We start from the raw sequence: 24,608 nt of genomic DNA, 5'->3' as shown, positions 1-24,608 counted from the left end.
AGCAGGACTCTGCTCCTTCCCTAAGAAAACACCCAGCATTTCTCAGATCCAGGGGTGGACAGTGTTTTCTCAGTTCCTGCGGCTTTGTAGCATCTTCGAGGAACTCTCATACTACAGAAACCAGAGACACACGGCTGGGCGCCGTGGCTCACTCCTGTATTCCCAGCACTTTGGGAGGCAGAGGCGGGCGGATCACAAGGTTATGAGTTCGAGACCAGCCTGGCCAATATGGTGAAACCCCCGTCTCCACTAAAAATACAAAAAAATTAGCCAGGTGTGGTGGTGCATGCCTGTAATCCCAGCTACTCGGGAGGCTGAGGCAGGAGAATTGCTTGAACCTGGGAGGCGGAGGGTGCAGTGAGCCGAGATCGCGCCACTGTACTCCAGCCTGGGCAATAGAGTGAGACTCTGTCTCAAGAAAACAAAAAAACCGGGAGACACGTTTGTGGTCACTTAAGATTTTTCCAGACAACAACATGCGTCGTTTTTGCCTTTGAGGTGTGTTTCTTTCTGCCTCCATTCCAGCCACAGTCCTATCCTGGCAGTGACCAAATCCCACACGCAGTTCTGAGCAGGACGCTGAGGCTCAGCTGCAACAGGGGGCAGCCAGGAAGATGCCTGAGGAGGTGCCAGGCACACAGGAGGAACTGGGACAGACTCGGGCCAGGCTGCAGGCTGCAGCAGCGCCCACCCCTCCACTTGCAGGCACAGCCCCTCCGTCTCACAGGACAGACAGGGCCGGCTCAGCGGCTGCTACACACTGCTTTGTTCTTTTTGTTATTATTTTTAAGTTCACCTACAGCTGCAGTACACACACACTGCTTTGTCTGGCTAGCTGCTATTCAGAAAACACTTTTCCTGAATTCAGGAAAAATTTTTTAAAAGACCTGAGAAAAATTCCTGTGACTTCTTAGCTTTGATGAAGTACATTTACTTTGACATTGATATAGCTTGTAACTACTTTTGGAATTTTTTTCCCCTAACACTTTGATCTCATTAAGGATATTATGCCTTTTCCACCAGAAAATGCAGAGGTATCATCTTTTGCTTGGAAACCAATTGAAAGCGTCCCATTTTAACAAAATGACATAAAATTACAAACATTTACATGATTAAATTCAAAGCCTGATCCATCTGGTGGTAAGAAATTAAATGTTAACTTATTTTAAAAGATGTATTTGCATTATTAAAATATAGTAACGACTTCCATCTTTACATCAAAAGAAACGGTTGGGCTTGCATGAGCAATGGTTCCCAGCTCTGGGGAGGGTTTGAGCCATGCCCTTGCGGGGGCTGCTCCAAGCTCCGACTTCAAAAGTTGGAGTTTCCCAGCTGCGAACAGCTGGTCAAAGGCACTCTCAAAAGTTCAAGGAAATGCCCGTTTGCGGATGGCCGCAGCAGGCCTGTGGGTCTGGGGACAGCACCAAGGAGCTGGCCATTGGTTCCTGAGATGCTCCTGCTCTGCCGTGTTCTAAGGACATGCAAGCTGGAGCTCTTCTCCGGAAAAAGAAAACGCTGGGGAGGCCTCCGTGTTGGCGGGTCAAGCCAGATAACCAAGCTTGTACTGGCTTCAGCAGAAGCCGCGCTGTTTCCTCCTTCCCCCTCTGTCTCCTTTCCCTTCTGTCTCCTCCTTTCCCCTCTGTCCTGATGCCCTCCAGGCTGCTGGGAGGAGCCTGCTGCCTGCCTCCCGCCTCCCTAGACCACTGTTCTCCCCACAGTTCTCCCCCGGAGCTGTCCCCCAGCAGGCCACACACACCTGGGCCCAGGCTCCAGATCTGCCCGCCCACACAGGAGTCCCCTCTAGCTGGAGCTCCGCCCCCTGTTCCCAGGGCATCCTGGGCAGGTCAGTTTTCCCATCTGTCAACCAGGAACATTCCAAGGCTCTTCCTGCCTGACTGCTGTGGTTTCCCACCTTCCATCCAGGCGGGAAGAGAATTTAAAAACCCCGCAGGCACTGGCCAGGCTGCCTGTGAGAGGGAGAACTGGAAAGCCAGTGTCAGGCAGACCCTCTCCAGGTTGGACCTGGGCGCTGGCTCCCCACAGGGAAGGCAGTGCTGTGCCTGGGGCAGGGAAAGAGCAGTGGTAGCAGTTCCAGATTGTCAGAGCTGGGGAGGGCCTCCAAGAGCTGCCAGAGCTGATTTTTCAGAGAGGGAAACTGAGACCCAGAGAGGCAGTGACGAGCTCTACCTCCCACTGCAAGGCAGATCAGAGCTGGGGTTCTCGCTCCTCAAAGTGCAGTCGGGGCTTCGGAGCTTGGGCCTGGGCTGGGAGCTGGTTAGACGTACAGAACCTCAGGCCCTGCATGTCAACAGCACCCCCAGGCTGCTCATTAGGGAGTTAAAGTTGAGAAGCGCTAAGCTGACCTGGCCACCCCTGGAGAGATGGGCCTCAGACTGAGGGAGCAGCGCGGGTGCACCTTCCACAGCGGAACCTTCCAGAAGTGTTGTGGCGCGGATGCCAGGAGGGGCTCGCTTGTGTCACCTAGTCCTCGTGAGCCCACCCCACTGTAGAGAGCGGGCAACCAAGAGGGGCACGCATTTCAGGCTCCAGAAGAACTGGGCAGGCTCCCTGCGTTGGGGAGGAGGTGCCGGGGGCCCAGGCCCACGCACCTGTGGGTCTACACAGCTAATCGCCCCCACCAGCAACCATGACCGCCAGTGGCTGGCCCAGGTCAGCACGGTCTGAAAGTGGATTTGAAAGGTCAGCTTTGAATATCCGGGAGTGACTACGTTTTGGAGGTGGTTCAGCTCCTGCTAGAGCTCTGGGTGAGCAGGGGGTGCCCCAGCCAGCAGGTGCCTCCGAGGCCTGGCGGGGGCGGGGCATGCTGTCCTCAGAGGCAGTACTCCCGCTCGATGCTCGCCATCAGCCCCTCTTCCGAGTGGTCGTAGGAGATGACTGCCGGCCTCTCGGGCTTCTTGCGACTGCTGCCTGGGGCTCTGTGGGTCAGAAATGGGACAGGGCTGTCAGGAGGCAGGACGGTGCCTTCACACTCATTTCCCCGGGCCACCACAATGACTCCTAGTGGGCCCATCCTGAAACCCAAACTGAAGCCTTTGCCCTGGGACACCCTGTGGCTCTCTCGCCCAGCACACATCCACCAGCAGGCTTCTACTGCGTCCGCTTCATCTCCCACAACGCTGAGCCCTCGCAGAGTGGAAGCCAGCACCTGCCCTGTTTGAGGGAGGACGGGCTCTGGGCTGGGAAGACCGAGCTTGAATCCCAGCTCTGCGGCTCACCCGTGCGCCTCAGGCAAGGCCAGTGCGTCTCCGAGCCTCCGTGTTTTTTCTCAAGCACACAACTTTATTCATGAGTCGTTCTGAGGCATAAGATAATGCACGGGCAGCATGTGATGTGGAATCGAGCACACCACAGCCTTAACCAGTGGGAATCAAGGCCAGGCGCAGTGGCTCATGCCTGTAATCCTAGCACTTTGGGAGGCCGAGGTGGGCAGATCACTTGAGGTCAGGAATTCGAGACCAGCCTGGCCGACGTGGTGAAATCTCATCTTTACTAAAGATACAAAAATTATCCGGGTGGGGTGATGGGTGCCTATAATCCCAGCTACTCAGGAGGCTGAGGCAGAATGGCTTGAACCCAGGAAGTGGAGGTTGCAGTGAGCCGAGAATGAGCCTCTGCACTCCAGCCTGAGTGACAAAGTAAGACTCTGTCTCAAAAAAATAAATAAAAAATAAAAGGGAATTACTGTCATGTTGGCTGCTTGCCGACATCGGTCCGTACTTGTACCCTCTGGGGTCTCACAGGAGCTGCTCATTTTGGGGAACCACATGTTCAGGATCCCGCCAGTCCCTCAGCCCACCTGGCAGCCCAGCTGAGAGGGACCAAGACCAGAGCTCCTGCTCCTGCTGCCTGGGCTCCTGCTGCCTGGGTTCCAGAAAGCGGCTGCGCCAGCCTGGACCCTGCTGGCTCATCCTGCTCTCCCAGACCTTCTGGACTTTGTGTGGACACCTGGGTGGTGCTGACTGCCCCCGGACCTGCCACGGTTGTGTTGAAATGTGCGGACCTTTGCAGGAGGGAGTCCCAGGAGCCCAGGGCAGGGCGTGAAGCCTCAGTCAGGCTAGGTGCTGCCTCCTGGAGATGCTGCCTCGGAAGGGGATATGCAGGTCTGCAGCTGACAGGGTCCAGGAGAGGCAGGCCAGCTGCCCACGGCCAGGTGTTGGACGCTGCCCTCCCAGTGGCCAGCCAGGGACTCTGGGCAATGGGAACACTGCCAACTGCTCTGCCACTTGGCCAGACATTGGGGCGAGCCGCCCCCCATTTCCTGGCCTGGTTCCCCCTCCACGAGCTTGGGGGACTGGGCTGGATGGACTTAAATGTCCCTCTGACTACTGCAGTTGCACTCCCACTAATGCTCAGAGCACAGCCTCCGGGTCCCCGTCTGGCTCTCTGGGAACTCAGGGCAAGAGCTAGGCCCCTGGCACAGCCACTTGACTTCATCCCCCAGGAAGGATCAGCATCTAGCAGAGGGCCTCCAGGCGTCCAGGGCACACACTCCTCCCATGTCCCGGAGACGTCATGCCCCTATTGACAAGCTGGCTCCAGGGACCGTACTTATTAGCACCGCCCGTGGCCAGTGCGCAGAAACAGCTGCGTGGTCACTGTTGACGTCTGCAGGGTTCCTGGCACACTGCCTGTCCGTGAAAGCACTGAAGGCAATACGTGTTCCTTGCAGCCCTGAGACACAGTGGAAACGCAGACGTTCTGGAGCCAGGCAGATCTCACCTGGCTCTGCCATGCAGTCGTTGTGTGGCTGTGGGCAAGGCATGTACCAGGCCTCACGCCCCTGTGGATAAAACCCAGCAGCTACTCCACGAGGCCAACCTGAGGGCTGGACCAGGCGCCATCTGCGGTGTGTCTACCACAGAGCTGGGCACTAAGGAAGCACTCAACAGAAGTCGCTGCGATGCTGTTAGTTTCGCAGTGGCTCATGCCTGGCCCGGCGCAGTGGCTCATGTCTATAATCCCCAGCACTTTGGGAGGCCGAGGCAGGTGGATTGCTTTGCGCTCAGGAGTTCGAGACCAGCCTGACCAACATGGTGAAACCCCGTGTCTACAAACAGTACAAAAATTAGCCAGACATGGTGGCACGCGCCTGTAGTCCCAGCTACTTAGGAGGCTGAGGCTGGAGGATCACTTGAGCCTGGGAAGTGGAGTTTGCAATGAGCTGAAATTGCGCCACTGCACTCCAGCCTGGGCGACAGAGCAAGACCCTATCTCAAAAAAGAAAAAACAAACAAAACAAACAAACAAACAAAAACAGAGTAAGGGCCCAGCAAAGCACCCAGTACAGAGGAGAGACCTGGCCACTGCCCTTCCTGTTCCCCACCATCCTCCTGGACTCACCTCCCCCGAGGATTGTTGGGAAGAAGAGAAATGGGCATGGGACGCCCAGACACCCTCAAGGGCAACAGGGTCTCCTGGCCAGCAGGAATCCCAAGCAGCACTTCTGGACCTGGGGACCCCCACAGGAATAAAAGCCCTTCTGGGCTCATCAGGCAGCTGCCCGCTTGCCTGTGGATGTGAAGCTGAGCCCTGGGGGAGATGGCCGTCCAGGGTCACACAGCCATTCTCCTCACTCATCCTGTCTCACTCAGCATCCGACATACCCTGTAGGTGGAATCTTGGGGAGAAAGGAGAGCAGGGACTGGCGCATGGGAAGCTGATGGGCAGCCCTGGGGCTGGGGTGGGTAGGACGGTAGGCAGTCCTGGGTCTGTGAGAGGTCAGGCTCCACTGGGCTCCACAGCCACCCCTGCCCTGTCTGCCTGGCAACACTCCACCAACACCGTGAGGCAACTGGTGGGGCTTAGAGAGCCAGGTGGGGCCATAAGCTCTTTCTTCCCCCTGCTTGGGTGGGGGCACACAGATAAAAGGGAAAAACTGATCCTAAAGGGATTCTTGGGAAGTCTCCCCACTCTTGAGGGAGTCAAGAAATGAATCTTCATTTAAGTCCTCATTCACTGTCAGGTTTTCCATCAGCAGGGATTCCTAAAGCCATGCTTTTTTTTTAGGCAGGATCTTGCTTTGTCACCCAGGCTGAAATGCAGTGGTGGGATCACGGCTCACCATAGCCTCCACTTCTCAGGCTCAAGCCATCCTCCCACCCCGGTCTCCTGAGCAGCTGGGACCCCAGGCATGTGCCACCACGCCTGGCTAATTTTGGTATTTTTGTGGAGACGAGGTCTCCCTATGTTACCCAGGCTGAAAGTCACAAATTTCTTAAAAAGAAAAAGACCTTTCCAAGGAGAATCACTCCAAGAAAAGAAACCAATACGCTTCTCCAGAGAGAACAAATCCATTGTAATCGGGCCTCAGAAACCCACATGTTAAATGAGGCAAGAACATTTGTGTTATTCTATTGGGTCTAGAATTTTCTTTTTCTTTTTTTTTTTTTTTTTTTGAGATGGAATTTTGCTCTGTCACCCAGGCTGGAGTGCAGTGGTGCGCGCCACGATCTCGGCTCGCTGCAACCTCCCCATCACAGGTTCAAGGGATTCTCCTATCTCAGCCTCCCAAGTACCTGGGAATACAGGCACGTGCCACCACTCCCGACTAATTTTTATATATTTTTAGTAGAGATGGGGTTTCACCATGTTGGCCAGGCTGCTGTTGAACTCCTGACCTCAGGTGATCCGCCCACCTCCGCCTCCCAAAGTGCTGGGATTACAGGTGTGAGCCACCGTGCCTGGTTAGGTCTAGAATTTTCTAGAATCTGCTGCCTCCCCAACGTGGGGAAATCCTGCCTTGGATCTCAGTTTACTTACTAGGAAAATGGGGAGGAGTAACCTCTCTCACCAATACCGTAATGTGTCTGGCCCAAGGCCTGGCTTACAGTGGGTACTCAACAAGCATTTGCAGAATGAACAATAAGTGAATTTCAGCAGCAGCTGCAGACAGAAGTTTCTAGAACCCCTACGTTCCCCTCCATGGGCCCCTGGGCTTCCACTAGCCCTTCCTTACAGACTTCAGGTCAGGATGGCCCAGCCAAAAGCTCAGGGAAGCAGCGACTTCCTCCAGCACGGCTGCTCCCCTCTGCTGTTTCCACAGGGCCCTCCCAGGGGAAGGACCTGGCATTGTCAGGATGGTCAGGACTGGGGTCAAGGCCCACACGCCCCAGGCTGACATAAAACAATCCTGTTAACAAGCATCTATGAAATGCTACCATGTGCCTGGAGCTATGACGGACCAGAGGCGAATCTGATTCCTTCTGTGATGAAGTCTGGAGAGAAGAGAGGGGACAGGGCAGGACCACATCACGTGGACCTACTACAGGAGAGGCCACATGTGGAGGGGCTGGGAAGTTGCACCATGCGGGATGAGGGACACTAGTTTGACCAGGAAGGGGACAGAGTATGAGGGGGAGATGTTTAAACTGTGCTTTGAAGGGTTTCTTCTTCGATATTTTGTTATGAAAAATTTCAAACATACTGAAAAGTTAAAATTTGTAGATTCAACAATTAAGTTCAACTTTGCTATATTTACTTTATCACATACTTATTTACTTCTTCATCTGATGCATCCCAGAGTCAGCTACAGACATTAGCACCTCCACCCTGAAACACCGTTGAAAGGACCCTGCCTGGGAGGGCAAGGGTGACACTGGAGGGAGGAGATTGAAGGGCGGGACACTGATGCAGCCATAGGGTGAGGCACTGGTACCCAAGAGCTGCACGCAGCGGGGCTGAGACTGGCCTACAGGGTCCACGGCTGCCACAGGAGCCGGGTGTGTGCCGTGGGCAGCGCGTAGCACAGTGGGTACGGGGCAGATGCTGCCAGCCCTGACCCTGGGGCAGGACTGCTGGGACCTGGGGCTTCCTTCCTGGTGGGAGCACGGTGCTGGAGGGGCTGACAGAGCCCTGGGCACTCGTACGCCCAGCACAGCACTCAGGGAGGCTCCCATTAAAGTGTACTGAATGAAAAGCCTGGGTGCAGTGGCTCACGCCCATAATCCCAGCACTTTGGGAGGCCAAGGTGGGGTGGATCACCTGAGGCCAGGAGTTTGAGACCAGCCTGGCCAACTTGGCGAAACCCTGTCTCTACAACAAATACAAAAATTAGCCGGGCGGGGTGGCTCGTGCCTGTAATCCCAGCTACTTGGGAGGCTGAGGCAGGAGAATCGCTTGAACCCGGGTTGTGGAGACTGCGGTGAGCCGAGATCGTACCAGTGCACTCCAGCCTGGATGACAAGAGCAAAACTCTACCTCAAAAAAATAAAAAACAAAATAAAAATAAATAAATAAATAAATAAAGTATACTGAATGAGTGAAGTACCGCTGCTGAGTGGTAATAACAGAAATGTCAGGGGTGTCCCGGAATGTGCATGTGTAAAAGTCAGAAGAAATAATAGCTAATTAGTTCATGGTAGGATTTAATCCTAAATTCCTTGGGCCAATGGAAACTCTAAAGTTCCTGCTGACAGTGCAGGGGCAGACCTGCGTGGGCATCCTCACTCCTCCCTACCTCCCCCTCTGCAGCAGCTTCTAACATTGCCCAGAGCCGGCCACAGCATTCTACTGGGAAGCAATGGCCAGCTGTTTCCGCTCGGCATTCAAGGCCCTCCCAACACTTTAATCCTCCCTCCCCCTTTCCCTCCTACCACCCACACCTGTCCACACAGTATCCCAGGAGGCTCTTTCCTTCCTCTCTCCTCGGCGAACTCCTGTACGTCCTTCAAGCCATATTATTTTTATTTTTATTTTTATTTTTTTTTTCTGAGACAGAGTCTCCCTCTGTCACCCAGGCTGGAATGAAGTGGCACGATCTTGGCTAACTGCAACCTCCACCTCCCGGGTTCAAGCAATTCTCCTGCCTTAGCCCCCGGAGTAGCTGGGATTACAGGTGCACACCACCACGACCGGCTACTTTTTTTTTTTTTTGGTATTTTTTTAGTACAGACAGGGCTTCACCGTGTTGGCCAGGCTGCTCTTGAACTCCTGACCTCAAGTGATCTGCCTGCCTGGGCCTCCCAAATTGCTGGGATTATAGGTGTGAGCCACTGGGCCCGGCCCCTTCCAGCCATCTTAAACACCAGTTCTGACCTCCCCTGGAGCTCACTGCCTGCATTTCCGAGACCATGCCCCTCCTGGGCAGGGCCTCAGACCCAGCCCCTGCACTGCAGCCCTCAGCACTGCTGTGGGGCTCAGGGTAAGACCTCCCAGTGTCTGTTAAATAAGCGAGTCCAGCAGGGTTCCTGTCCTGAAATCATTTGTAATTAAGGACAATGGCTAACATTTCCAACCTTTTTCACTCCCACAATCTTACCTGACAATCACCCACTCCCAGTGACCCGTTACCACATTAGCTGGAGGTCAGCAAGCCAAGGGGGTGACCGGCCTGGGGTGGAAAGTCATCCCTGGAGCAGACAGACAAGGCCTGGGTTCTGGGGTTGGGGGATTTTAAAGGAGGAAATGAGACCAGGCTCCTCGCCTGCTACCTTCAAGGGTGTTCAGCGTGGTTCCCTGGTAACACGCCGTGGAGCTGCAGGTGGGCCTGCTGCTGGCCCTGGGCTGCGAGTTCCTTAAGGGCTGTGTCTTGTTCCTAGATCTGGCCACAGCGCACAGCATGGCACCTGAATATTTTTGAATGAGTTACGGTGCAAATAGGAAATGGCTTGGGTATGCCCTGGTCTGATCCAGGTCATGGCCTCTTTTAGGAGGAAGAGCAAAGCTGCGGTGAGATGGTGAGCCTTCTGCAATCTCCTTGGCAGGACTTTCCCTTGAGGGCTAGGGCTTTGTATTTAGAGAGAGCTGCCTCTGGAAACCTCATGAGGACCTGGAGGAAAGTGGGGGACAGGAGGGCTCTGAGGCTGGCTGGAGTCAACAAAAAGAACCCGTGGCTTCTAGGAGAGATGTGCCTCCCCGGTACTTACTCAGAGACACTGCCGCTCCCCGGGTGGCCCTCTGTGCTCTGCTCTGCGCACACCTTGAGAAAGATAAAATGAAGAGACATTCAAAGATCGTCAACAGTGCAGTCTGCCTAAGGCTTTGGCTTTGTGTGGACAGACAATGGCCACCACTTTCAACCCAGGATCCATAAGCCTCGGAGCGGAAAGGCTCTCGAGCTGTCAAGTTCCATCCACTCATTGCACAGGCAAGAAAACGGAGGCTGCAAAAAGAGAGCGACTTGGAAAGCTCACGCACAGAGCAAGTGGCAGAGACAGGGCCAGACTCGCTGCCTCCCAGACGGCCACCCATGTGAGGGTTGTCTCTCACCCCCAGGGGTCATGTGACCCACTGCCACCTAGCAAGGACACACTCTGTGTGCCACCTCCAGGGATCTTGGGACCCACTGCCACCTAGCACGAGGACACCCCGTGTGTCACCCCCAGGGGTCTTGGGACCCACTGCCACCTAGCAAGAGGACACCCCGTGTGTCACCTCCAGGAACCACGCGACCCCGACCCCACTCTAAACATTGCCCAGAACCCTTTCCCTCCGCCACTGAAGTGCTTTCTCTTCATAAGGCAAGGCCGTGTCTACACAGCATGTGGCTGCTGTGGGTTCTGTGGTCCGACAGTCCACTCGCCTACCCGTGCAGTGCCAGAACCACCCTGTCTCGTTCCTGGCATCAGGCAAGCCTGGCTGTCCACTAAAGCATGTCTTCCCAGCTTCTTTCTTTTTCCAGGAGGGTCTTGGTGATTCTTGGCTGTTGGCACTTCCATGTACAGGTGCTCCTTGGCTTACAACGGGGTTACGGCCCGAAGAAAACATTGCAAAGTGGAAAAATCCTATGTTAAATCATCAAAATCAGGGACCATCTATACATGTATTATAATCAGCTTGTCATATTTGGGGGAAAAAAACCTTGGGGATTTTTCTAGGGTTGTATTAAACTATAGATCATTTTAGGGAGACTTATAGCTTTACAATAAGGAGTCTTCAAATTTATTAATAGGGAATATCTATTCATTTAGGACTCCTTTAGTGTCTTCTAAGAAATTATCATTTCCCCTATAGAGATACCATGGATATCTCTTTTTATTTTATTTACTTATTTTTGAGACAGAGTTTTGCTCTTGTTGCCCAGGCTGGAGTGCAATGGTGCGATCTCAGCTCACTGCAACCTCTGCCTCCCAGGTTCACATCATTCTCCTGCCTCAGCCTCCCGAGTAGCTGGGATTACAGGTGCCTGCCACCACGCCTAGCTAATTTTTGTATTTTTAGTAGAGATGGGGTTTTCCCAGGTTGGCCAGGCTGGTCTTGAACTCCTTACCTCTCAGGTGATCTGCCCACCTCGGCATCCCAAAGTGCTGGGATTACAGGCGTGAGCCACCGTGCCCAGCTAAAAATGTTATCTTTTTAAAATAAAATTTTCTACTTGCTTGATGCTTCAGAAATGACTGAGATATATACATGTTAAAAAAATTCTTTTCTTTTCTTTTTTTTTTTTTTTTTTTGAGACAGGGTCTAGCTCTATCGCCCAGACTGGAGTGCAGTGGCCTGATCATAGTTCACTGCAGCCTCCACCTCCCAGGCTCAAGCAACCCTCCCATGTCAGCCTCTCGTGTAGCTGGGACTACAGGCTCATGCCACCATGAAGAGCTACTTTTTCATTTTTTTTAGAGATGGGGTCTCACTATGTTTCCCTGGCTGGTCTTAAACTCCTGGACTCAAACAATCCTCCCATCTCAGCCTCCCAAAGTGTAGGGATTACAGGCGTGAGCCACTGGGCCTGGTCAGAGATGTATGAATTTATCTTGTGCTTAGCAGTCTTACTGAATTCTCTTATTAGTTCTAGTAATTTATGGATTCCTTTGGATTTTCTTATTTCCCATTCACATGATCTAGGAAAAATGACCATTTGATTTTTCCCTTTCTGGTCCTTATACATTTTTTCCCTAACCTTTCTGCACTGGCTGGGACCTCCAGTAGTACAGTCAAAGGAAGTGATGATGACAGTTATCTCCATCTTAATCCTTTATTGAAAGAAAAAGTTTCCATCATATCATGACTGAATATGACATTTGCTGTAGTTTCTTCTCTGGCTATCTTTTATCAGGTCCTTGTCTCTCTATGTTGTGTTCTGGGTCATTTCTATCTCCCTCTCTCCAACTCACCGATCCTCTCTTCATCTCTGTCTAATCTGTTAAACCTATACCATTGATATCTTTCATTTTGCTTATTATATTTTCCATTTCCAGATGTCCTATTTGGTTCTTTTTCAAATCTTCTAGGTCACTTTCTATAGTCCTTGTCCTTTGCAGGTGTTTTCTTTAAACATAATAAACGTAGTTGATTACAATCTGTGTCTGGTGATCTTAGTAACTGACATCTTCATTGGTATATTTTTGTTTATTGTTTCTTCTAAGTCTTCACTTGGTTCTTTGGGGAGTTGGTTATTTTTTGTCATTGGCAGCTTGTCATCCTTGAAAAATTCCTTCTGGGTATTCTTTGAGGCCTAAGAGGCCTTCCTCCAGAGAGGGGATGCATTTGCTTTTGCCAGGCACATAGCAGGCATCCCTGGTCTGAAACCACTTTAAGTTAAATCTATACTTTGAAGTATTTTGGACCACCCAGGTGATGAGAATTTAGGCTGCAAACATAAGAGGTGCCTGGGTTGAGCTTACAACTTCCTAGAGCTTGCAAGATCTTTCTGTTCAAAGGAAAAAACTTTTGGATAAATAGGTATACACGACTACAAAGAAACCCACTTCAGCTGCATGTGCTAGTCAACCAGTTTTTGGTTCATAAATATAAATGGTCATAAAAGGACTCACAAACATTTAAAGGGGGAGGGCGCATGAAAGAATAATCAAGATGAACCAGCTAGGCGTGGTGGCTCACACCTGTAATCCCAGCCCTTTGGGAGGCCGAGGCGGGTGGATCGCCTGAGGTCAGGAGTTCCAGACCAGCCTGGCCAATGTGGTGAAACCCCGTCTCCACTAAAAACACAAAAATTAGCAGGGCGTGGTGGTGGGCACCTCTAATCCCAGCGACTGGGGAGGCTGAGGCAGGAGAATTGCTTGAACCCAGGAAGCAGAGGTTGCAGTGAGCTGAGACTGCACCACTGCACTCCAGCCTGGGTGACAGAGCGAGGCTCTGTCTCAAAAAAAAAAAAATTAAATTTAAAAAAATTAAAGTTTCCAGGAAGGGATGAGCAGGCGGAGACAGGCCACCTACAAGAAACCAAGAGTCAGGTGGCCTCACCTGCTCATCAGTGACACTGGAAGCCACTGTTATAATGGCTGCAAAGGTATAAGGGAAAGCTGTTTTGAACTCAGAATTTTAATTCCAAATAAACTATTAATCAGGTATTAAGAAAATGAAGATATTTTCAGACATACAAAGACTTAATCTCCTATTACCCTTTCTGGAGAAAAAAAAATTTTATTTTTATTTTGTTGTTGTTGTTTTTGTTTTTTGAGATGGAGTCTTGCTCTGTCACCAGCTGACTGCAACCTCAGCCTCCAGAGTTCAAGCGATTCTCCTGTCTCAGCCTCCCGAGTAACTGGGACTACAGGCGCGTGCCACCACGCCCAGCAAATTTTTGTATTTTTAGTAGAGACAGGGTTTCACCACGTTGGCCAGGATGGACTCGATCTCTTGACCTCATGATCCACCCGCCTCAGCCTCCCGAAGTGCTGGGATAACAGGTGTGAGCCACTGCGCCTGGCCGAAAAAAATATTTAAAAAAAAAATGTTTTTTAAGTCATAGAAGATAGAGGTTTCATGAGCCTAATGGAATTAACCCAGGAATGTAAGGCAGTGGAAACTTCCGGATAATGTGTAATAAGGCCAGAAAGCAACCTGTCAATGTCCAGTTCCCATGACATAAATTGAGCGATCAGAGTAGCTGCTCCAAATATCTGAAGAGCTCATGTGTCAATAGGCCACACTTCTTCTGCCTGTCCCAGGGGCTCAGTGTGTCCACACTAAAGGGAGGTGGGTTGTGTTCAACACAGAGGACTAAGTCAGAGCTGCCTGTGAGGGAGAGGCTGCCCCAGGAGGCAGTGAGATGCCTGTCACTGAAGCCAGACAGAGGCTGGGTGATCCAACAGCTCATGCCCCCATTAGAATTCAAAATCAAGGCCAAACACACACCCTGAAGTCACGCACTTCTATTTCTAGGGTCACTATGAATGCTCAGCAGGTGAGGAGGGGAGGACAAGGGTGAGAAGGGATCGCGGCAACAGTGTCTTCACGCTCCCGTCTCTTCACCTTCCAGACCTTGGTGTACTTGGTTCAATGCCAAGGAGCTCCCCAGGGTTCCCTCCTCTCCCAGCCCCGCCCAGTACCTTCTGATGGGTGTGGCTTTGCCTTGACCTCTATCGCCGCAGTCCCCATGCTGAGATGGAGAACCTGTTTTATTTTTATTTTTTACTTTTTTTGAGATGGAGTCTTGCTCTGTCATCCAGGCTCGAGTGCAGTGGCACAATCTCGTCTCAGCCTCCAGAGTACCTGGGATTACAGGTGTGTGCCACCACGCCTGGCTAATTTTTGTATTTTTAGTAGAGGTGGGGTTTTGCCATGTTGGCCAGGCTGGTCTTGAACTCCTGACCTCAAGTGATCCACTCGCTTCAGCCTCTCAAAGTGCTGGGATTACAGGTGTGAGCCACTGCACCTGGCCTATTTATTTATTTATTCGAGACAGGGTCTTGTTCTGTTGCCCAGGCTGGAGTGCAGTGGCCTGATCATAGCTCGCTGCAGCCTCAACTCCTGGGCTCAAGCAATCCTCCCATCTCAGCCTCCTGAGTAACTGGAACCACAGGCACATGCCACCACACAAGGCTAATTCTTGTACTTCTTGTAGAGACGAAGTCTCCCTATGTTGCCCAGGCTGGTCTTGTACTCCTGAGCTCAAGCGATCCCCCAACCTCAGCCTCCTAAAAAGTGCTGGGATTACAGGCATGGTGAGCCACCACGCCCAGCCTGAGAACCTTTTTTGTTTGTTTGTTTGTTTTGTTTTGAGACGGAGTCTCGCTCTATCATCCAGGCTGGAGTGCAGTGGCGTGATTCGGCTCACTGCAACTTCTGCCTCCCGGGTTCAAGTGATTCTCCTGCCTCAGCCTCCCGAGTAGCTGGGATTACAGGTGCCCACCACCACGCCCAGCTAATTTTTTGTATTTTTATTAGATACGGGGTTTCACTATGTTGGCCAGGCTAGTCTCGAACTCCTGACCTCAGGCCATCCACCTGCCTCGGCCTCCCAAAGTGCTGGGATTACAGGCCTGAGCCACCGTGCCTGGCTCTGAGAACCTCTTAAAGCTAAGGCAGGACATCCAGCCAAGCCCAGGGCCTGTCAGGGTGGACACTGAGCTGCCTGCTGCTGCCCTTCTGAAAGGGCAGCGGGACCCTTGCAGCAGGGGGCTTGGAATGCCTGGCGTAGGGACCTGACTTTGCACTGCTCGCTAACAAGAAGACACTGCAGCCTCAGGGCAGCCTTAAGGATGGAATGCCATCCAGGGCGTGAACGGCCCCCCAGAGCGGATGCAGGAGGAAGCAATTTCCCTGATGGCTCGGCCTTGCTGTTTCTGTTGTTTTCACCTGTGTTTTTCTCTGTGCCTGAGATTTTATTGTGTGGCCCTTTATCTGGCCAATTTGTTTAAGCCTTGAACTTACTTTCTCAGATGGAAAAAGCATGAGACTCCCAGAACACAGAAGCTTGCTGAAGCAGTGAGGGGGAGCTGGTATGAAAAGCAAAGACACAGCAGCCCCAGGTGGTGGCTCCAGCCTCCTGCGGACAGGGGCTCCTCTAGGGGGCTGCCTCCACCTGCAGATCACTGAGACACGTGGATGTGGGGAGCTGGCGGAGCCTGGGCTGGGGCCCTGGGAACTGGGCTGAGTTCAGGACCAGTGTGTGTGTGCACCTGTTTGTATGTGTACGTTTGTGTGCATGTGAGGGGTGTGTGTCATCCCTTGAGATTCTAGGGGGGCTTTGGAAAGACCAAACCACAGCTAAACAAGAAGCAGAAAACATATGAGAATGAACCGAATAAGATCATCTCTTAAAGTTTTTGACTCTTAAAACCAAAGATTTTGTGAAAATTAAAGTTTCAAAGGTTACTTTTTTTTTTGAGACGGAGTTTCGCTCTTGTCGCCCAGGCTGGAGGGCAATGGTGCGATCTCAGCTCACTGCAACCTCTGCTCCTGGGTTCAAGTGATTCTCCTGCCTCAGCCTCCCGAGTAGCTGGGATTACAGGCATCCGCCACCACACCTGGCGAATTTTTGTATTTTTAGTAGAGCTGGGGTTTCACCATGTTGGCCAGGTTCGTCTTGAACTCCTGACCTCAGGTGATCCGCCTGCCTCGTCTCCCAAAGTGCTGGGATTACAGGCATAAGCCACCGCACCTGGCCCAAAGGTTACTTTTTAGAAAATCCACTGCATATTTACCAAAAATAAAATATGCAGTGTATTTCTTCTCCTGAAAGAGTTCTTCCATTAACTCTTAATTTTTAGCAGCTGACTATGTATGTATGTACACATACCAGTTACATGTGTAATTGACAGAACAATTCCATTCCTTTTATTCCATCGTATGGATACACTTCCCCCTTCCTCTTTAAGAATTATCCTTCTTTGAAGCCCAGGTTTGGTTTGTTTGGCTTTTCTGTTTTTTTAAGGAAACTTGAAAATGTACAGTAGAGAAACTCCTACAACGGCTCTCCTGGACCTGACCCAGCTTTCACAATTTTGCTAGTCTCGTTCCGTTGCTCACCACCAGAGGGCACTGTTCTCCCCACACAGAGGCCAAGATCCCAGTGCCCTCGGGAGGCTCCACTGCAGGGCTTTGCAGGCAGCAGAAGCTGAGCAGTGCAGGTGGAGGAGCGGTGGGAGAGCGGTGGGGGAGCGGTGGGGGAGCGGTGGGGGAGCGGTCGGGGAGAGGTGGGGGAGCGGTGCAGGCAGGCTGTGAGTGGGAGAGTGGTGCGGGTGGGCTCTGCGTAGGGGGGGATGGCGCAGGTGGGGTCTGCGCGGGGGAGCAGTGCAGATGTGTGGGAGCGGTGCAGATGTGTGCGAGCAGTGCAGGTGGGCTCTGCATGGGGGGGCGCTGCAGGCTGGCTGTGTGGGAGTGGTGCAGGTGGGCTCTGGGGGTCAGCGGTGCAGGTGGGCTCTGCGATGACACCTGTCTTGCATGGCTAACATGACAAGGACGTGACAAGGGGCTCTGGGAAACCCCCTGGCTGTGGGCTGCCAGTCCTGGGCCCGTCTCCACTGGGAAGGCCTTGCCTTGAAGGAGGTGTTTCCAAAGCCACAGGGAAAAAGGCAAGGGAGACCCAGAGAGGCTGTCACTGGACTCAGGGTCTGAGAGACTTGTCCGTGCTAGCAGGGTGTGGATTGCGGTTGGCCTGACCTCCAAACAGGCACCCTCCCACTCCTTGCTGGGCCCCAAAGTCCTCCGATGTAAATAAGAAGGTGGGACTAAACCATCTGTGAGGTCCCTTAAGCTCAAGTCATCTCGGATTTCAGCAATATAAAGAAATGACAGCGGTCTGGCCGTTTACTATCAAGAAACAGAGCTTGGTGGGAATCGGAATGGTGGCCTTGGGCAGGGGGCTGCTTCCCCTGCTGGGTAATGGGCTCACGACATTTAGGGGCAGAAGGGCCTCTGTTGTGCACAAATCACTGCTCTGACCCTCCTCCCCAGAGTCTAGTTAGGGTCTGCCCCAGCCCTATGGGACTCAAAGCTCCAAGGCTAAGAGCTCTTGGTCAGCATCTCTCAAAGAGTGCATGAGCCGGCATCGTCCTTTCCACGGCATTTCTACACCCTGCCGTGCCCAGTACTCAGCAGCAGCCACCACGGCCTCTCAGCAGGGCAGGAAACGTGAGGCTGTACCCCTGACCGTGATGCAGCCAGGCTTCTAATCACCTACAGCAGCCAGCAGCCAGGGACTATGAAGGGAGACAGCCTCTGAGGCTGCCTGCTCCTCCCCCAGGTCGAGGCACTGGGCTTCTAACATCTTTTAGTCCTACTCTTTTTATAGAACTCCAGAGAGGACAATTCTTCCCTCAGTTTTTGACGGTCATGTTCCAGGCTTGGCATCCTCCCCCACCCATCCACACCCTCTCCTTCAGCAACTGTGCTCTGGTATGGCATCAGCCACTCTCCAAATGCTGATGTCCGCGAAATGACAGCTCCAGCTCCAACCACTTTTTGCAGTTGACAGGAATTTTGGACAGCCCACGGAAATTGTCCACCTAGGACTCAAAACTCAACTTGTATAAAACTAGGCCCATCTCATTAATGACATTCTGATCTTCTCAACTACACAAGCAGGGAATCTTGGAGTCTTTCTAGAAACTTGCTCTCCCTTGCTTGTCATACTCAGTGGCTCACCTCACCTCCTCCTCCACCTCTTACCTGGATTCCTCCCTTACCTGGGCTCCTGCCCCCATGCAGTCTCCCCCAATACAACCTCCCCAGCCACTGTGGATCCTTCCATTGCACAGGCTGGGAAGACACACAAGAAACTGAGAAGCTGCTTATCTCTGGAGAGGGGAGCTGGGGAAAGAGTTGGGAGGAAGGGAAATTTTCTTTGCAATGCACGTTTTCAATGTCCACTCGTGTGCCTGTGTATTACCTCTTCTAATTTTTAAAATAAACATTTAAAAATAATGAAACACAGAAAACTTCACCTAGCTCCCCACTGCCTACAGGACAGTTCAACCTCTTAGCCTGGAATCCTGTGAAAATGTGACCCAAACCCGTCTCATTGGTTTCTGCTCTCTGACATCGCCTGGCTGAATGGCACATAAACTCCAGGCTGTTCAAAAGCGCTTCTGGGCCGGGTGCGGTCGCTCATGCCTGTAATCCCAGCACTTTGGGAGGCTGAGGCGGGTGGATCACTTGAGGTCAGAAGTTCAAGACCAGCCTGGCCAACATGGCGAAACCCCGTCTCTACTAAAAATACAAAAATTACCCGGGCGTGGTGGCACACGCCTGTAGTCCCAGTTACTCAGGAGGCTGAGACAGGAGAATTGCTTGAACCCAGGAGGCGGAGGCCGCAGTGAGCTGAGACTGCGCCACTGCACTCCAGCCTGGGCAAGACAGAGTGAGACTCCATCTCAAAAAAAAAAAAAATCGCTTCTGGACCTCTGGAGTTTTCTACACATTGTTCCCTCTTTATGGAAACCTCCACCCTTTGTCAACTGCTGGAACACATTAGTGATCCTTTAGAACCAACTCAGACACCAGATCCACTGGAAGACTTCTGCCTCGGGTGGGATTCCCACGCCTCCGCGTGTGCAGACGCACTGGAGCATGCCTTTACAACATGCTTCCACGGGAACTTGCAAACACTCATTTACACACCCCTTCCCAACACGGTTATGAGCTTTTTGGGGGTCCGCACCATCCTTTCTTCTTGTCCCCTGGATCAATCGAAATATCACTCATTGCCATTTAAATCTGTGTTCTTTGCTACAGACTTGGACGCAGGCAGAGAGTCACCGTCTTCAGGACAGTGACTTTGTTTTGTTGCAAGTCCATTAAGTTACCCGTCACCTTGACGTCCTTCTGTGGAGCTGCTGTCCCGCCAGGCACTCACTGTGACTGCTCTCTTTACACTGTGAGCTCCATAGCAGCTGCATGCCAGGATTACTGGAAAGTCCTGGCTGGGGTAACAGGCAAGAAAGAATTATCCGGATGCTCCATGGCTACAGCAAATGGAACCTTTCCAAAAATGGTGGATGACAGAGTCCCTCAGCCTAAGGAGAGGACACTATTGCCTGAGACTTTCTTGCAAAACAGAAAAATTCTCAGATAACATACTTCCCTTGACCTTGAGTGACCCAGATTTATAGGCAGAGGGAGGAAAACAGTCCGAATTACTACCTGCTAGTAAAAATACTGAATCTGGCCAGGCACAGTGACTCACGCTTGTAATCCCGGCACTTTGGGAGGCCAAGGCAGGGGGACCACCTGAGGTCAGGAGTTCGAGAACAGCCTGACCAATATAGTGAAACCCCGTCTCTACTAAAAATACCAAAAAAATTAGCCGGGCGTGGTGGCATGCTCCTGTAGTCCCAGCTACTCGGGATGCTGAGACAGGAGACTTGCTTGAACCCGGGAGGCAGAGGTTGCAGTGAGCTGAGATTGTGCCACTGCACTCCAGCCTGGGTGACAGAGCAAGACTCCATTTCAAAAATTAAATTAAATTAAAATTAAAATACTGAATCTATGTCTACTTGATTAAACCAAAATTTATTCTCCAAGGGTTCCTTCAAATTTCACAAGGGCATCTAATGCTCAAAACCTCCTATTATCCAGCCCATTCTGGGACTAAGATTTTCTGGTGAATTCCATGTCCAGCAGCACCATCCCTACCGCCATCCACTACCGCTGCGCTGTAAAAAGAGCCTTCCTACAAGAGCTGACTGCCCCGCACTCCTTGTGTCCTATTCTCCATGAACTCCAGCCCAAAGCGCCTCCCACCACCCTCTGACCCATCTCTCATCAAGGACCTTGAGACCTCCGAGTGGCTCAATTCGACCACCAGCTCTCAGGCTTCCCGCATATATCCCACCAAGCAGCACTTCTGCAGCTGAGCACGCCCTCCTTCCTAGGCACCTTCCTCCCTTGGCTTCCAGATGTTCTCTTGGTTTTCTCCCTTTTCCTGGCTGTTCTTTAGGATGCCCCTATCTCCTCCACCTTTGAACAGCGTGCTCAACCCCTGGCCTCGTCCCATGTTAGTTCACATACACGAAGCTCCCAGCACAGAGCCCGGTGCCCATCCATGCTTCCTAAGCACACGCTGGCAGCATCGTCACTGGTGATTCCATCTAATCTCATGGGTTTAAATCTTCCCATGTTCTAATGGTTCCTAAACGAACTCCAAACCTGACCTCTCGCCTGAATGCCGAACTCTCACAAAGATCTACTCACTTGACGTTCTGTTTGGATGTCTGACAGGCATCTCAAATTTAACATACTGAAAACCAACTTCCTGGTTAATGACACCCCAAACCTGCCCCTTCCACATTTTCTGTGTCTGTTCATGGCAGCTGCATCCCTCCAGCTGCTCCGGCCAAGAACTCCTGGTTCACCTTTGATTCCTTTCTTCCTCACACATCCCAGTCACCCCACTAGTGAGTCCATAAGCCAACCGCCCCTCACCACCGCCCGCCAACCTGGTCCAAACGACCCCACATCTCACTTGGATGACTGCAGAAGCTCCCCTCCCCCAGCACAACCCCAGCTTCTGTGCCTGCCACCTCACTGCCCCTTTCTTCACTCCAGTGAGACTCTGTCTCACAAAACAAAAACAAAAACAAAAACAAAATATAATATTCAGAATGATGATTCAGGGATAAACAGACAGTCTCTAAGACATTCCCAGTCAACAGTGGTTAAAATTTTTAAATGTGAGTGTTTAAAAGAATAACTTTCACTCAAGTTTGATGTTCTCTTATGAAGAATATGTCTCTCCTCCAAAATGCTAGATAGTTATGAAGCTATAAAAGGTTTCCTTTCCTCCTTTCTTCCTAAAGAAACTAAAAGTAGTGTTATTGGCCGGGTGCAGTGGCTCACACCTGTAATCCCAGCACTTTGGGAGGCCAAGGCGGGTGAATCACCTGAGGTCAGGAGTTCAAGACCAGCCTGGCCAACATGACAAAACCCCGTTTCTGCTAAAAATACAAAAATTAGCTGGGCATGGTGGTGCACATCTGTAGTATGTAGGCATTATCTGAAAATAATGAATTGGACCCAAGGGCTCCTTTACACCTCGAATAATCTGTGATTCTAGGATTCATTCATTTATTCAAGAAACATTTATGGTGCAGAAAATACATACAGTTGGCTGGGTGAGGTGGCTCACGCCTATAATCTCAGCACTTTCGGAGACCAAGGTGGGCGGGTCACCTGAGGTCAGGAGTTTGAAACCAGCCTGGCCATCATGGCAAAACCCCGTCTCTTCTAAAAATATAAAAATTGGGCGTGGTGGTGGGCACCTGTAATCCCAGATACTCAGGAGGCTGAGGCAAGAGAACTGCTTGAACCTGGGAGGTACAGGTTGCAGTGAGCCGGGATCACACCACTGGACTCTAGCCTGGGCAACAGAGTGAAACTCCATTTCAAAAAAAAAAAAAGAAAAAAAAAAGATACACACAATTCACACCCAGAAGGGCAACTGCAGCTGGCTGACCTCCTCAATTCCTGAAACCATCTCCTCTGCAAGCCTCTCACCGCCACTGCCTGGGTTCAGGACTCGGCCACCTGGACCACTGCAGACTCCCCCACCCGCTCACACAGGTGGTCATGTTATTCCTAGTCTGACTCTGTCCAGTTCATCCTCCCCACAGTTATCGGTGTGACCTTCCTAAAATACAAATTGTCACAATCCTTACCTTTCAGATACCCAGAGCTTTCATAGTAATCCAAACTCACTAACGTGGAATACCCTTGGCATGGCGCACTGCAGCCTGGCATACTCTCTTAAGACCTCTCTGACCCATGCCCTGGGCACCAGCTGCCCCAGCCACCAGTGACTTTAGGCATGAGGTTCTCTCTGCACAGAACTTGCTGCCTGGATCACGTCCACAGACCCTCCAGATTCAGGACAACTTCCAAATTCATCTCTTCGGAAATGTCTACCTGCCACCCTTGGGATTAGCCGCTTTCTCCTGTGGCCTTTTGATACGGATCTCTCATCGCCCTGCTTTCTACTTTCCCCCATCGAGCTGCAGACTTCTTTAGGGCAAGGGCTATGCCGTGTGGCCTCATCCCTAGCACTCACAGCGGGACCGGTGCTCAAAGGATAGCTGGAAAATGACTTAAAGAGCGAGCAGTCACCATGATGAATAAAATCAGCAAATCAGAGGGCACAACATTCACTCTTGCTATTTGCCTCTCATTTTCACCTCCGAGTTTCCAAAGCACTTGAAAATGAACACTAAAATTAACTGCCTCCTTGCTATGTGTGAATTCCTCCCAAATTTCTCAGCTATTTGTCCAGTCAGTGTTATATAACTGCAGGCTGATGTGGTATTAAAGGAATCTTGTTATATAATTCAGCCCTACTCACTGCAGCTCGCTTTTCCTTTTTAAAGACCGTAAGGGAGAGTAGCAGGGAACCAGGGCCAGAGGCATCCTCCCTGAGCCCGGGAGCGGATGTTAAAGATCTTGTTCATTCAGCTCTGCTGGAGCGAAGACGGTTGCCAAACCAGAGTGCTCGTTTTATTGTTTTTTTAGAACAGCAGGACTGTTATTATGAGTATTCAGGGACAGAGAATAGGAAGTGCAAAAGAGATTCCGCAGCATCTTAAAAAATAGCAGTAACATGAGAATTGCCTGCCCAGCAAAGCAAGGATCCCGACCGGTGGGCGCGGCAGGGCGCTTCTGAGCCACCGTCTGGCGGCTGTGCCACCACCCCCGGCGCCCCGCTCCAGGGCGGCCCGGGAAGGCCAGGCGGGGGCGCGGGCCCGAGGGGAGCCGGGAGCCCGGCGCGCTCCACCTAGGGGTGTCCTTCCTCGGCCGCTCCCAGCGCGATCGCCCCCAGGCCTGGACACAGACCCGGAGTCGGGGCAGAGAGGGAGGAAACCCGGGGGCCCAGGGGCGGGAAGGCCAGGGCAGCGGGGAGCACGCAGGTCGGAGGCTGGAAGGTGGCGCAGCGCGACCGGCGCCCAGGGTTGGGGGGGGGACGCGCGGCCGGTGAGTGGGGTCCCCGCCGTCCCCCGAGGCCCTGCGGCTCCCACACTCACCGCGCTCCCAGCGACCGCGGTGGGTCGGGGCCGGGCTGGGCGGCGCGGGGCGGGCTCCGGGGGACCCCAGGCCGCCGACTCGGCCAGCAGCTCGTCTAGCAGGCGCAGCGTCTCGTCCCTGCCGTCGGGGGGCGCCACGGGGCTGGGGTCGCGGCCGGGCGCCTCCTCCGCGGCTGTCCCCGGGGCCTCAGCCGTCGCCACCGGCACCCGCCGCCCGGTCCCGCCCTCCAGGGCTGCCGCTCCGGGCACCGCGGGGAGGCTCTTGGGGCTGCGCCGCTGCCTCAGAGTCCGGCCGCTCCGGCTGCTGCCACTGCCCATGGCGCGCCCGCCGCCTCCGGGACCGCCGAGCGGGTCCCCGTGAGGGGCGCGGCCGGGGGCGGGGACACTCGGGGGTGCGGCCGGGGCGGGCTGCAGAGGGAGGCGCGGGGCGAGGCCCGGGAAGCGGCCGCGGCCCGGGGCTACGGCGCCCGGGCTGGGGTCGCGGCCCGAGGGCGGGGGTGCGAGCTGGAGCCTGGGGACGGGCGGGCGAGGCAGGGGCTGCATGGGCGTCCCGAGGGGGCGCACACCGGCCCTAGGGAGGGGCGGGCCCGAGACCCCGGCGAGGAGCACCGGGTGCGGGCGCGGCCTCCCCTCCCGGGTACCCCCCTACAGTCCCCCCACTCCCGCCCACGGGCCCCCTCGCTTCCCGCCGTCGGGTCAGCCCTGTCCCGGCCGCCTGGAATTGCTGAACACGCGGGGGCCCCGGCTGGGTTTGTTCATTTATGGAAACGCTCCCCAGACGACGCTAGCCGGGCCGGTGGGAGGCGGAGGGAGCGTGGGGAGACTTCCCAGCGCCTCAGCCCCCTAGCGATGCGCGGGGCGGGCGGGCGGGGGAAGACCCTGAGGGCTGCGCGCGCTGCGTTCGCGAGGTCCGGCCGTCAGTGCGCCCCGACCTTTCAGTGTCCGCCAGGCCCAAGA

At 53.1% G+C, this 24,608-nt stretch overlaps 1 protein-coding gene across 1 annotated transcript; it reads right to left on the bottom strand.

The window, feature by feature from the left end:
* Nucleotides 1-915: 915 nt before the first annotated feature.
* On the bottom strand, nt 916-24,156 carry CYS1 (cystin 1). Its single transcript, XM_054474415.2, has 3 exons — nt 23,652-24,156; nt 9,885-9,937; nt 916-2,936 (listed from the first exon to the last, which is right to left on the bottom strand). The coding sequence occupies exons 1-3, from the start codon at nt 23,967-23,969 to the stop codon at nt 2,831-2,833; spliced, it is 477 nt and encodes a 158-aa protein (XP_054330390.1). The 5' UTR covers nt 23,970-24,156; the 3' UTR covers nt 916-2,830.
* Nucleotides 24,157-24,608: the final 452 nt, after the last annotated feature.

The sequence above is a fragment of the Pongo pygmaeus genome, chromosome 12 (assembly GCF_028885625.2).
Source record: "Pongo pygmaeus isolate AG05252 chromosome 12, NHGRI_mPonPyg2-v2.0_pri, whole genome shotgun sequence".
In the NCBI taxonomy this organism is placed as follows: domain Eukaryota; kingdom Metazoa; phylum Chordata; class Mammalia; order Primates; family Hominidae; genus Pongo; species Pongo pygmaeus.
This window is presented reverse-complemented; position numbering and strand designations above follow the sequence as displayed.

What these genes read in the sequence shown, in the direction of transcription:
- CYS1 (XM_054474415.2), bottom strand. Translation starts at nt 23,969, where the DNA reads ATGGGCAGTGGCAGCAGCCGGAGCGGCCGGACTCTGAGGCAGCGGCGC. An exon ending in CCGCGGTCGCTGGGAGCGCG is followed by an intron (nt 9,938 to 23,651) that starts GTGAGTGTGGGA and finishes ATCTTTCTCAAG; the next exon opens with GTGTGCGCAGAGCAGAGCAC. An exon ending in GGGAGCGGCAGTGTCTCTGA is followed by an intron (nt 2,937 to 9,884) that starts GTAAGTACCGGG and finishes TCTGACCCACAG; the next exon opens with AGCCCCAGGCAGCAGTCGCA.